The 14124-nt window shown below is 38.6% G+C and overlaps 1 protein-coding gene across 7 annotated transcripts in view; it reads right to left on the bottom strand.

The window, feature by feature from the left end:
• Positions 1-14124, bottom strand: part of LOC117335636 — an 83412-nt gene that overhangs the window by 20049 nt on the left and 49239 nt on the right. For 6 of the 7 annotated variants that reach the window (XM_033895768.1, XM_033895770.1, XM_033895769.1 and 3 more), the window contains 8 exons: positions 12664-13366; positions 11601-11850; positions 4666-5532; positions 2765-2856; positions 2370-2462; positions 1640-1764; positions 1348-1444; positions 486-587 (listed from right to left, as the gene is read on the bottom strand). In XM_033895768.1, the coding sequence (XP_033751659.1) occupies positions 486-587; positions 1348-1444; positions 1640-1764; positions 2370-2462; positions 2765-2856; positions 4666-5532; positions 11601-11850; positions 12664-13366 (2329 nt within the window). The remainder of the gene's footprint in view (positions 1-485; positions 588-1347; positions 1445-1639; positions 1765-2369; positions 2463-2764; positions 2857-4665; positions 5533-11600; positions 11851-12663; positions 13367-14124) is intronic. The other variant, XM_033895774.1, reaches the window with a different exon arrangement.

Raw genomic sequence — 14124 nt, 5'->3', positions numbered from 1 at the left:
ATGTTCTAGATATTTTATAAATTACTCTGATTACTGAAATCTGAAATAATTCTCTTCAAGAAAGAAAGACTCCATCATTAACTATATCTAAACTGGCCAACATAAGGTTGTCTCCCTTTACCAAATGTAATCATGTGACCTACATACCTTCTTAAATTGACTGCCCAACATGAAGTTGTCTCCCCTTTATAATATGTAATCGTGTGACCTATAGGTCTATATCTTTCTGTACTGACTGCCCAACATGAAGTTGTCTCCCCTTTACTGTATGTAATTGTGTGACCTATATATACCTTCCTGTATTGACTGGCCAACATGAAGTTATCTCCCTTTACTTTATGTAATCAGGTGACCTACCTTCCTGTATTGACTGGCCAACATAAAGTTATCTCCCTTTACTTTATGTAATCAGGTGACCTACCTTCCTGTATTGACTGGCCAACTTAAAGTTATCTCCCTTTACTTTATGTAATCAGGTGACCTACCTTCCTGTATTGACTGGCCAACATAAAGTTATTTCCTCCATATAGACTGCCCATGTTGACCATGTTGTGCACCAGATTGACCATCGGTCTGTATACCTCCAACTGTAACACAATAACATAGAAATCAAAATAAGGAAATAGAATGAAAATTCTTTTGTTTTTCTTGATAATGTTTCCATACATAATACAATAATTTATTTATTTAAGAAATAATTAACGATGAATCGTGTATTGTTGCAGGATATACAACTCGGACGAGGATATTTTGCAATTAAATTAATAACGAAGGCCGCAGGCCTGAGTTATTAATCAAAATTGCAAAATATCCGAGTCCGAGTTGTATATCCTGCAACAATACACGAGTCAAAGTTGATTATTTCTATTCTACCATGTACTGTTTAGTTCTGAGATCGACCTCTTTCTAATAGAAAAACAGCAAAGAAACCCCGGGAAAACATTGTAATTTATTTCTTGAGTATTGCATTATTTGTTGATGAAATATACAGGCAATACAGTACTACAATCAAGAGCATCTATCATATGGCATTGATTTTGAAAATAAAAAAAAAAAGGATAAAAAAGAAGAAAAAAAAGTGGGGGCCTCCGTAGGATTCGAACTCGCGTCGTGATAAAAATATATTGAAAGACTAACCCATTAGCCCACTCGGCTATAGTAACCTTTTATGAAACGGGTGAATATTAGATATTTAAAATTGTAACAGCCGTGACTCACGAGCGTGTATTATTGGCACGAGCGTGGGTTATTGGAAAATAATACATGGTTTTTAACCAATCAAAACTGGCGTTACATAGCAAACATGGTAGAATTTACAACAAAGCGCGTAGATTTGATTATACGGACCCTTTTTTCTGCGTCGTCTAACTGGTTGCGTAGTTGCATGTATTCATGGTGTTCTCTTTCTGTCAGTTGGTCAAATGGACCGTCTGATTCCTGTAGACTGTAATAAAAAGACAAACCGACATTAGCCCTGGAAAACATCCCTACCAATAAACATTACATACCAGCCTCTGAAATTCACTTTACAGCCAATGATAGTGGAGGATATCAAGGATTTTGTGGTATTTAATATTTCAGAAATATTTTCTAGGGATTTGAAAACATCAGAACTGATTGCTTGTATCCTTATACTTACAGACGCCTATAGTTGTGTTCCGAGGCACGTCGTAGATCAACCTTCTCACGGAAGAAGTTGCGTTCCTTTTCTAGATCTGCATGCTCTCGTCGTAACTGGATCAGCAGCAACACAAGCTCGTCATGCTAAGAATGAAAACAATCAGTTATCATTGTTTATTATAGAGTTGGATTACACTTCAGATCAGTATTTTAATGCAAACAAAACTGAAATACATTTAACATCTTCATATTACAGTTTATACATGTATATCTGAACCACATATTGTGAAGGCTATTATTTTCAAAGGTTTCTATTTATTTTTTTCTGTGGAGGAAATCAATACAGTTATCATAGAAATCAAAAAGAAAACTAGAAAATGTCAGTGAGACATGAATGGCCTTGCTGGCACTTGACGCTCCGAAACCTCAGCAGTTCCTGAGATTAGCTAGTTGCATTGCATCAGGAGGGAACGGGATGGGACAGGATGGGAGGCGACGGGACAGACATGGGTAACACTATAACCCGCACCCCCATTTCATGGCGGGGGCATAATTACAAAAAAGAAATGCTTTCTTTCAACCTGGAATCAAGACATTAAGGTTTGAATCATCAAAAAACACAACCTTTATTACAGTGATAAACCACGTTCTCATAAATGTAGGCATTATATTATTATATATACATATCTTATATCAAAATTTTAGTGATACTTACAAGAATTTATCAAAAAGAAATTAATATGACTTACCGTTTTGCCAATGAGGTCTCCAGCAGAGATGCTCATTCTGATGCGACCACCACTAAGAGGATATTTCTTTAGGTTAGGGACACCTCGAGTTTCCTATCATCAACATGATTGATAAAGTATTCTATAACTATATATAAAATTAGCATGTCAAAATTCTGCAGATCCTGAATTTTGTCTACTTCAGAGATTTTTAGTTTTTCTATTTTGCATATTGCTAAATCAGGAATTAAACAATAAAAAGAAACCTCTCAAACTATGCACATAGAATATTGGTATAATGGTATTATCCAATTTGCAGTAAATTCAATAAAGACCATCAGATTTTATTTTTCTCAATATCCTGTTTAAAATTATGATGTCAAAAAGGAACCTGTTTTCTGTGAGACATGACTTACAATGACATCTTCATCAGCCATATCAGGATCTTCCTTTACTGTGTGTATTGGTCCTGGGTCTAACTTTCCAGGTGGTCTTCTGCCCCCCTCACCTGTAATACCCACAAACAGGTAAACACAGGTAAAACACATACAGATAATATATACATACAGGTAACCACAGGTAATACCCACAAACAGGTAAACACAGGTAATTCACACATACAGGTAAACACAGGTAACACACATACAGATAAACACAGGTAATACACACATACAGGTAAACACAGGTAATACACACATACAGGTAAATACAGGTAAAACACATACATATTTATATACATACAGGTAAACACAGGTAATACACACATACAGGTAAATACAGGTAAAACACATACATATTTATATACATACAGGTAAACACAGGTAATACACACATACAGGTAAATACAGGTAAAACACATACATATTTATATACATACAGGTAAACACAGGTAATACACACATACAGGTTAACACAGGTAATACACACATACAGGTAAACACAGGTAATTCACACATACAGGTAAACACAGGTAATACACACATACAGGTAAACACAGGTAATACACACATACAGGTAAACACAGGTAACACACATACAGGTAAACACAGGTAATTCACACACACAAGTAAACACAGGTAAAACACATACAGGTAAACAAGCACAGGTAATACACACACAGGTAAACAAGCACAGGTAAAACATAGAGTACATACAGCTTAATTTGACCATACATATTATTTACCAAAATTAATTATGAACTTATGAAGGATTTGTATGAAGGTAATATCTGGAGAGGAAAAGTGTGTGGGGTTGTTTGACTGATGTGATTGGATATTGCTGTTGTCAAGGAAATATCTGGAGAGGAAAAGTGTTTGACTGAGGTGAATGGATATTGTTGTTGTAAAGGTAATAACTGGTGAGGGAAAAGTGTATGGTAATGTTTGACTTGGGTGAATTAAAGTTGGTTGTTTTCAAGGCAATATCTGGAGGGGGACATTTGTGTGTCAGTGTTTGACTGGAGTGGAATGAAGGTTGTCGTCAATGTAATGTCTGAAATAGTACATGCACTAGGTCACATCACATCAGCCAGATGCAGGGCAATATTCACTTTAACTCAATTTGTCAAGGTAACAATTGAACCTCTAACACTTCACTACATCAATGACCTTGACCTTTCCATTTTGCGAATTAAAGTCAGTCTTATTAATACATAAGAAAATATATATAGATATAAGATATGAAGGAAATTACAGATAATATACTTATATACCAGGTATAATACGGGTATAATTTTGAGATATATACATGTAAATATAAACTGTATATACAGGACTAAGCATATATATTACAGGTAAGTATATATATATGTACAGGTATAATGGGCTTGGTTTATTTCCAGAAGTCAAATTCCTAATACAATCAAACTTTGATGTCAAATCCAATGATGATAACTTAAAGATAAGGTTATATGGTTGATATCTGCAGAACAGAGCATGGACTAAATGCTGGAGGGACACAAACCAACTGAGAGACATTAGAACATGCCGTATGATCTAGGCATCCGAGTTAGTAACAATAGGATATAACTGGACATGCTAATATTCCACAGGTAAATGCATTGGATGTGTGTTGTGTTTGAATCACAGGTGTGGTCCAACTACAGAGGTCATACCTGTCGAATATGAGTTTTGTCCTACTAGGGATGTCCTACAACTTAACACTGACTACAGCACTCCTACCAGCTAGTTAATCTACATCACACCATTCTAACATGCACAAACAAGTCAGCAATATTAGTATCGTTTTTTCCTAAAAAAAAAATCCCATTTCATTTAAATCATCAAATATCTTCTAGCCAAATCATAAATTTAAGTACCTGATCTGAAGTTGTGACCTCTGAACTGTGAACCATTAGAACTTGCTATACTAGCCATGGATATCCTCTTTTTCACCTCTGTTTCATCCTCCTCTTCATCTTCTTCAAACAAGTTGTGTTTACTGTCGCTATGATATGCTGGTCTGGAATTATGCTGCTTTTTTTTGCTGACCCTATCTGACCCCACAGGGCTTGGGGGACATGGAGGAGTACCCATTAAACGGTCCAGTCGCTGGAGTGTGTCCTTGCCTGGAGGCTTAGTGAGGAGGGGTCGGAAGGCTGACCTTCGTTCTTTCCTCCTCATGGCCAAGTCAGCCTCATCCTCCTCACTACTGACCTCCAGTCTGTGGACCTCCTCATATGGCATGTCCAGAGGGTTCAAGTTGGCATAGTTACTGATCACAGCACCTGAACCCAGACTCTCAAGCTGGGATCGTATGGCATTCTTTTTCCTGCCACTTTCCTTTCTGTCTGTGTGTTTTTCCTGTTTTGTCTGTCTTTTTGACCTATTTTCCACAGTTTTATCCTCCATTTTAGATGTTACCTGTGTATCTCTAGCTTCCCTTTGTGTATGCCTGTAAATCTGGGTATAGACTGCCCCTTCAGGAGACCTATATCGATCTAGATCACTCTCGGTAGATTTAAGCCTGTCTACTGGGTCTATAGAGACTTCAGAGTTTTTATCTAACCCTTCACTTTGACTGTTTGCAATGGTAGACATATTTTCCTGGACCTCTCCCGCAATGTCCCCCGGAATTGATTCTTCTTTCAGGTCTGTGCCGTCCACAGATATTTTGTCCTGTGCCTGTTCATCCTCAAATTGTTCTCTGTCCATGCCCGATACTTCAACCTCTGTAGCATCCTCTACTGCTGGGGATAAACCACTTATGTTACAATATCAGGCATCCATGCCTTTCTCTGGATATCTGAGACAGGATGATCTACGACTACTGAAGTTAATCCTCTAACACAGCCACACAAAATACACAACAGTTAATTGTCAGCTGGATTTAGTTGATCTATGATGATTTAGTGGTGATATAGAAAGTGTGTAATGTGTAAAATTTTTGTAGAAGTTCAGGAGTAGATTATAAATGTTTAAGTACCAGATTAACTTTCTGGTATAAACAAAATGATCTCCAAAAGTTAAAGAAATTCAAGTTTTAAATACATGTACATGTGGTACTCACTATCTTTTTTTTTTTGCAGTAGAACATCACGGAGTTCAATTTTTAATTGCTCTTCACAAAATCTTAATAGCATTGTAAGTTTTTTTCTTATATTATTGATGTATACTTTCATCTTTCAAAACAGCAGTTTCTTAAAATCTTATTTGAATTAACTCATTTTTAATCTACCAAAAAATTACATGCAATCAACTTTTAAATTATAAATAAAGCAAAGCAAGTGTGAAATGGGTTAAAAGTATTTGTTAATTTTGAATTTGCATCCATGGATTCACAGAATCAATCAATTAATTTAGTGTACTGCTATCAGTAAGTGACCTAAAATTGTTATTTGGATAAAAAAAACATTAGATAAAAATCATACTTAGTGCACGTCAGATTATATCACAACTCGTGCATGTGTCCCAGTAGCCAAGACTGGGAAAATAGATGAAAATTGACATACAGTATTAGGAAGAACAAGAAATTGAAAACACAGGATTGTGCCATCTGCAAACTAGCTACAGAGTGTACACTTGTGAACCTTTGAACCCATGCAAGGTTTGTGAAACTGTGAGCAACTGACTAAAACCAAAGTATGTGAACTTGTGAATACTTTGCTGAAACCAAGGTGTTTGAACTTGTGAATACTTTGCTGAAACCAAGGTGTTTGAATTTGTGAACACCTGGTTGAAACCAAGGTTTGTGAACTTGTGAACACCTGAGAATTAATAAGGAAAATTGTACCTTCACAGGTATCAAAATGAGAACCAATACACTACAAGGCCACTACCGGTATATCTATATTTAACAAGGTTATTCTCAAGGAATTGAAAAGGTGATCATCAAAATGATACATAAGGGGAAGTAACTCTAAGCCATATAGACAACGGGCAAGACTTCAAAAACAGCTTCAAATTGGAACCTACTCTCCTTTGAAACAGTGGTAAAATTAAAATAGCAAGAGTTCATTTAAAGACAGCTGATGATAGGTCGGCTGATGACCAATGCCACACTTTGGCAATAAACTGACAACACAGAATTTAAAGCAGCAAATTATACAACATCAAAATGAAAAATTAACCAGTGATCACAAGTCATAAGAATATAAAGATTTTAATTCACTGACAGATCACAGTGAAATGGGATACAAGAAAAACAAACTAAGATTGAAGAAAATATTTTATTGTTTACAGTTTGTGCTATCCCTACAAAGATCTTATCCATAAAATAATACATTATGTAGTAGTAAGGTACATTATCATTGAAGGAAGGAGTTAATGTGGATCACTCAAATCTTATTTCTTCATATATCAGTACACTATATACAATATGAGGTGCATGTACATGCATAAATATTAAGTATAAGATTAGTATAAAATTTGTGAGATCTATATAGTACAGCTTGATATCTATCTAGTAAATCAGTCTAATAAATGTTTAAAGTTGCAGAGGCTTGTGAATACAACACAGAGACCAGTGATGTTGGATAGTAGTCATGTGACAGAAGTCATGTGATAGAAGTCATGTGATAGAATTTATGTGATAAAAGTCATGTGACAGAAGTCATGATGGTGAGTTTTTAGTGGCCTGTTAGATCAGTCTGGTACTCCTAACATGTAATTCCCATCTCTCCTACAACACATCCCTTCAAGGTCAGTGGGCCACAAGTTTGACGTTGATTTGTTTTTTTCTTTCTTTAAGATACATATATAATTATATAAATAACATGTCAGCCTTGTGATGTGTGTAAGAGTTATGAGAGATAACATGATTTCAGTCTGATTACAACCTGTATATAGCTACTGTGGCTGTGTGATCTCAGGATAATGTAGTAATACATACTTGTCATTAAAAATGAGATAATTTTGGTCGGTGAGAATGAGGTACTGATGGTGGTTGGTGATATTGACCAGAAGATTGTGGTCGGTGAGAACTAGGTGATGATTTTGGTCAGTGAGAATGAGGTGATGATTCTGGCCGGTAAGAACGAGGTGATGATGGTGGATGGTGAGAATGAGGTGGTTGTAATGATGAGATGATCATTAAGTGGTATATTGACAGGAGACAAGCAGTGACATGACAAAATATATCAGATCTATCATTTACTGCTTCACATCATTTTTAACTGTATATCAAATCATTTCATTTTTCACCAGATTTATATTTGTTGTATAAATATTTTAGTTACCATACATTCATGCAAATTTTGAACAAGAGGCCCAGAGGGCCTGTATCGCTCACCTGGTTTCATGAGATATGAAACAAGAATGATGCTTAAGTATATTTGTCGCTGGTATTGCTATGTCAATATATATCATAAGCATTTTATATGGGTACATGTACAATGGTTTTATTTTAATACTAAAAATGCCAAAAGGTACATTAATCCATGAAATGAAATTGACTTTTGGCGCGACCCCATAGGGATGCTAACACACAAATGTGAGTGATATCCATTGCTTAATTTCAGAGAAGATCTTGTTTAGACCAAATGGCCCCTTTTGACCCTGCCCTCTGCCCCCTGGGAGTCAGCTCCTTCCTTTATACAATTTTGAATCCCTACCCCAATAGAATGCTATTAGTCAAATATGAGCTGTTTCAGAGAAGTTGTTCATATCAATTTAGCCAAATTGACCCCTTTTGGCCCAGCCCCTCAGCCTCCAGGGGGTCGGCCCCATCATTTGTACAATTTTGAATCCTTAACCAAAGTGAATGCTACCAGTCACATATTAAAGATATCCATTGCTTATTTTCAGAGAAAAAGTTGTTTATATCAATTTTGCCAAAATAACCCCTTTTGGCCCCGCCTCTTAGGTCCCCTGGGGTCAGCCCTGTCATTTGTACAATTTTGAATCCCTACCCTAGGGGGTTGCTACCAGGCAAATATGAGTGATATCCATTGCTTAGTTTCAGAGAAGTCGTTAATATCAATATAGCTATATTGACCCCTCTTGGCCCCGCCCCTCAGGCCCCCCGAGGGTCAGCCACACCATTTGTACAATTTTGAATCCCCACCCCATAGTGTTGCTACCAGGCAAATATGAGCAATATCGTTTATTCGGTTTCAGAGAAGAAGTTGTTTATATCAATATAGCCCAAATGACCACATTTGGCCCCGCCCTTCCGGCCCCTGGGGGTCAGCCCCATCATTTGTACAATTTTGAATCCCCACCCCAAAGTTATGCTACCAGGCAAATATGAGCGATATCCATAGCTCGGTTTCAGAGAAGAAGTCGGTATCATCAATATAGCTATATTGACCCATTTTGGCCCCGCCCCTCAGACCCCTTGGGGGTCAGTCCCATCATTTGTACAATTTTGAATCCCCACCCCAAAGTGATGCTACCTGGCAAATATGAGTGATATCCATTGCTCGGTTCCAGAGAAGAAGTCGTTAATATCAATATAGCTATATTGACCCATTTTTGCCTCGCCCCTAAGGCCCCTAGGGGGACAGCACCACCATTTGTACAATTTTGAATCCCCAACCCATAGTGATGCTTCCAGACAAATAGGAGTAATATCCTTTGCTCGGTTTCAGAGAAGAAGTCGTTTATATCAATATAGCCAAATTGACCCCTATTGGCCCCGCCCCTCAGGCCCCTGGGGGTCAGCACCACCATTTGTACAATTTTGAATCCCCACCCCATAGTGATGCTTCCAGACAAATAGGAGTAATATCCTTTGCTCGGTTTCAGAGAAGAAGTCGTTTATATCAATATAGCCAAATTGACCCCTTTTGGCCCCGCCCCTCAGGCCCCTGGGGGTCAGCACCACCATTTGTACAATTTTGAATCCCCACCCCATAGTGATACTTCCAGACAAATAGGAGCAATATCGTTTGTTCGGTTTCAGAGAAGAAGTTGTTTATATCAATATAGCCCAAATGACCACATTTGGCCCCGCCCTTCCGGCCCCTGGGGGTCAGCCCATTCATTTGTACAATTTTGAATCCCCACCCCAAAGTTATGCTACCAGGCAAATATGAGCGATATCCATTGCTCGGTTTCAGAGAAGAAGTCGGTATCATCAATATAGCTATATTGACCCATTTTGGCCCCGCCCCTCAGACCCCTTGGGGGTCAGTCCCATCATTTGTACAATTTTGAATCCCCACCCCAAAGTGATGCTACCTGGCAAATATGAGTGATATCCATTGCTCGGTTCCAGAGAAGAAGTCGTTAATATCAATATAGCTATATTGACCCATTTTTGCCTCGCCCCTAAGGCCCCTAGGGGGACAGCACCACCATTTGTACAATTTTGAATCCCCACCCCATAGTGATGCTTCCAGACAAATAGGAGTAATATCCTTTGCTCGGTTTCAGAGAAGAAGTCGTTTATATCAATATAGCCAAATTGACCCCTTTTGGCCCCGCCCCTCAGGCCCCTGGGGGTCAGCACCACCATTTGTACAATTTTGAATCCCCACCCCATAGTGATGCTTCCAGACAAATAGGAGTAATATCCTTTGCTCGGTTTCAGAGAAGAAGTCGTTTATATCAATATAGCCAAATTGACCCCTTTTGGCCCCGCCCCTCAGGCCCCTGGGGGTCAGCACCACCATTTGTACAATTTTGAATCCCCACCCCATAGTGATACTTCCAGACAAATAGGAGCAATATCGTTTGTTCGGTTTCAGAGAAGAACTTGTTTATATCAATATAGCCCAAATGACCACATTTGGCCCCGCCCTTCCGGCCCCTGGGGGACAGCCCATTCATTTGTACAATTTTGAATCCCCACCCCAAAGTTATGCTACCAGGCAAATATGAGCGATATCCATTGCTCGGTTTCAGAGAAGAAGTTGGTATCATCAATATAGCTATATTGACCCATTTTGGCCCCGCCCCTCAGGCCCCTTGGGGGTCAGTCCCATCATTTGTACAATTTTGAATCCCCACCCCAAAGTGATGCTACCAGGCAAATATGAGTGATATCCATTGCTCGGTTCCAGAGAAGAAGTTGTTAATATCAATATATCTATATTGACCCATTTTTGCCTCGCCCCTCAGGCCCCTAGAGGGTCAGCACCACCATTTGTACAATTTTGAATCCCCACCCCATAGTGATGCTTCCAGACAAATAGGAGCAATATCCTTTGCTCGGTTTCAGAGAAGAAGTCGTTTATATCAATATAGCCAAATTGACCCCTTTTGGCCCCGCCCCTCAGGCCCCTGGGGGTCAGCACCACCATTTGTACAATTTTGAATCCCCACCCCATAGTGATACTTCCAGACAAATAGGAGCAATATCCTTTGCTCGGTTTCAGAGAAGAAGTCGTTTATATCAATATAGCCAAATTGACCCCTTTTGGCCCCGCCCCTCAGGCCCCATCATTTGTACAATTTTGAGTCCCCTACCCATAGGGATGCTTCTGACCAAATTTGGTCAAATTCTGATCAGTGGTTATGAAGAAGAAGTCAATTGTTGACGGACGGACGGACGACGGACGACGGACGGACGGACGGACGGACGGACGACGGACGACGGACGCCACGGTATGGCATAAGCTCACCTTGGTCCTTCGGACCAGGTGAGCTAATAAAGGACGTCAATAAAATCATAAATTATGAAAAATTTAAAGCAGCCAAGTGCCTTACATCTTATGAAAGCAACATTTCAATTAGTATATAGAGTTTAGTATTAAAACGATATTGAACATATAGATGTATTTGGAATTTTAGATCAATTTCTAATTCAGGAGAAACCAAAAAACAAAAATCATTTTACCTGTTTATATAGGAGTTATCTCCCCTGACTTACCTGGCTTTCCCATTGGTTTTTCTCTCCTTCTCCTTTCCCCCTCTGGTTGCTTTTGTCGTCCTTGTCCATATAATTGTTTTGGCACAGTTCTCTCCCTTGATGGACTTTCATCCACTTGGTCTTTATAATAACCAGCATTACTGCCCCTTGTTTGTTCATCCCCTACCTGGAGATTAGACGGCCTGGCTAAACTATTGTTACCTCGCTGTCCATGTTGCCAATCTGCAGGATCATCAAAAACAGGGTGGTCCTGAAAAATAGGAAAGATCACAGGTAACCATTAACATATGGGAATAACATGTCACAGGTATAATGATATAAAAGATGTATGTAACGAATTATAACAAAATGAACAAACAGTAATGTTGGTCAGACGTTAGAAAGACATCACCTTTTCCTAATTGCAGGAAGGTCATTTGGTAGGAATACATGTGTGGAATAGTTACCTTGGTGGAAATGCAGATGTGGGATAGTTATCTTTGGTGGGAATACAGGTGTGGGATTATTACCTTTGGTTGGAATATAGGTGTACTGATATTTATCTTTGGTGGGAATACAGGTGTGGGATTATTACCTTTGGTAGGAATATAGGTGTGGGATAGTTACCTTTGGTAGGAATATAGGTGTGGGATAGTTACCTTTGGTAGGAATAATTAAGCTTTGGTGGAAGTATATGTGTGGGATAGTTATCTTTGGTAGAAATACAGGTGCAGGATAGTTAACCTTTGGTTGAACTACAGGTGTGGGATAGTTACCTTGGTGGAAATGCAGATGTGGGATAGTTATCTTTGGTGGGAATACAGGTGTGGGATTATTATCTTTGGTGGGAATACAGGTGTGGGATTATTACCTTTGGTTGGAATATAGGTGTGGGATAGTTACCTTTGGTAGGAATATAGGTGTGGGATAGTTACCTTTGGTAGGAATATAGGTGTGGGATAGTTACCTTTGGTAGGAATAATTAAGCTTTGGTGGAAGTATATGTGTGGGATAGTTATCTTTGGTAGAAATACAGGTGCGGGATAGTTAACCTTTGGTTGAACTACAGGTGTGGGATAGTTACCTTTGGTGGGAAAACAGGTGTTGGATAGTTGAAATAGGAGGGTTGCTGCATCCTGGTCTCCAGGGCCCTCTCAGCCTCCAGTATCTCTTCAGATGTCCTGGGAGTCTTGGCTTGAGCAATCTCCTCCACAATTTGTTTGCGTACGGAAGTGGGGAGTGGGGGACGTTGAGGCATTTCTTCTATATATTCCACACCGTCATCACGGTCCTGAAGCTCTCGAAGACTGGCCCTATCAGGCAAGTTGACATACGTGTGCAAGGTTTCATGCTGATGTTCTGGTGCTCTCATTTCCAAATCCTGCTCATTTTGCCTAGAGTAGACCTGACCTTGATCATAAAGGTCCTGTTGTGACCTTGGCCCTGGGTGGGGGGCCTCTAGCTGTTCCTGAGCTTTCTTGCGTCGTTGTTCCTGGTACTTTGTCAATGTGCTATAGCCATCATCAGTATCCTCTCGCTGGTGGTGGGCATTCAGAGTTACAGGTGGGTTTTCGACCTCCTTGGGAACTTTAATGGCAGGTAGAGGTCGATTAGCAAGTTCTCTTTGCTTTGACTCCCGTTTTGGAGAGTAAAATCCCTCATAGTCTGTCTGTTGTGGAGCCTCATTGTCACTAGAACGTTCTGAAGGAGTATCTCGGGTAGGTCTATATTTGGCGTGCTGGGGAACATCTTTTCGGCTAATCATCGCTTCCTCTGGCTCACGAAATCTATATGAAAACAAATCTATCAAACATTATCAATGAAAACATAATTCCACCTAATCTATCAGAAGAATGTATTTTTTAAACATTCAAATGATTGTTATTTTGTGCAGAAGCTGAAGCTTCAACCAAACAAAAAAGAGTTCAGTACAGTAGAACCTTGTTGTCAATGTTTACATTTATGTAATATCAATCTCCTGATATAAGCTACTCAAAACAACAAATAATACACAGCTTTTACTTTTCATTCCTTGACTGTTTCAAAACAGATGTCTGTTAATTAGCTTTTTATACTGAATTTTCTGGTCTATTATGAAAGTAAAACAATCATTTTATAATCATTAAAATGTCAAATTTACCAAGCTAAAATTTCCTGGTAAGTTAGAGTCTAAATTGCTATATCATATTGATCAAATTAACAAGGTTCCACCGTACACAGCACACATATCAAATGACAGCAAAGCTCAGTTTTCTCCATAAATAAAGTTCATTAATTTCATTAGTAAAAATTTCATTTGTAAATAAAAATGAAGCTGTATTAACGGAATTGCAATCTGACATTAAACATGCATTGAAAGGACATCGATACTACAACACTTAACCAAACACTGCAGTGGTTACTCTTATAAACTTAAAGGTACCCATGGAACCAGTGTATAAACACTCAATACAACATTAGGACTGTAAAACCAATTATAAAGACATAATATAAAATAGAATAATGATTTAATTCCTGTGTACAAATATCTTTCGGTCTCTGATGA

This window comes from Pecten maximus, chromosome 10 (genome assembly GCF_902652985.1).
Source record: "Pecten maximus chromosome 10, xPecMax1.1, whole genome shotgun sequence".
NCBI lineage: Eukaryota > Metazoa > Mollusca > Bivalvia > Pectinida > Pectinidae > Pecten > Pecten maximus.
Note: the sequence above shows the minus strand (reverse complement) of the source record. Positions and strands in the feature narration are given on the sequence as shown.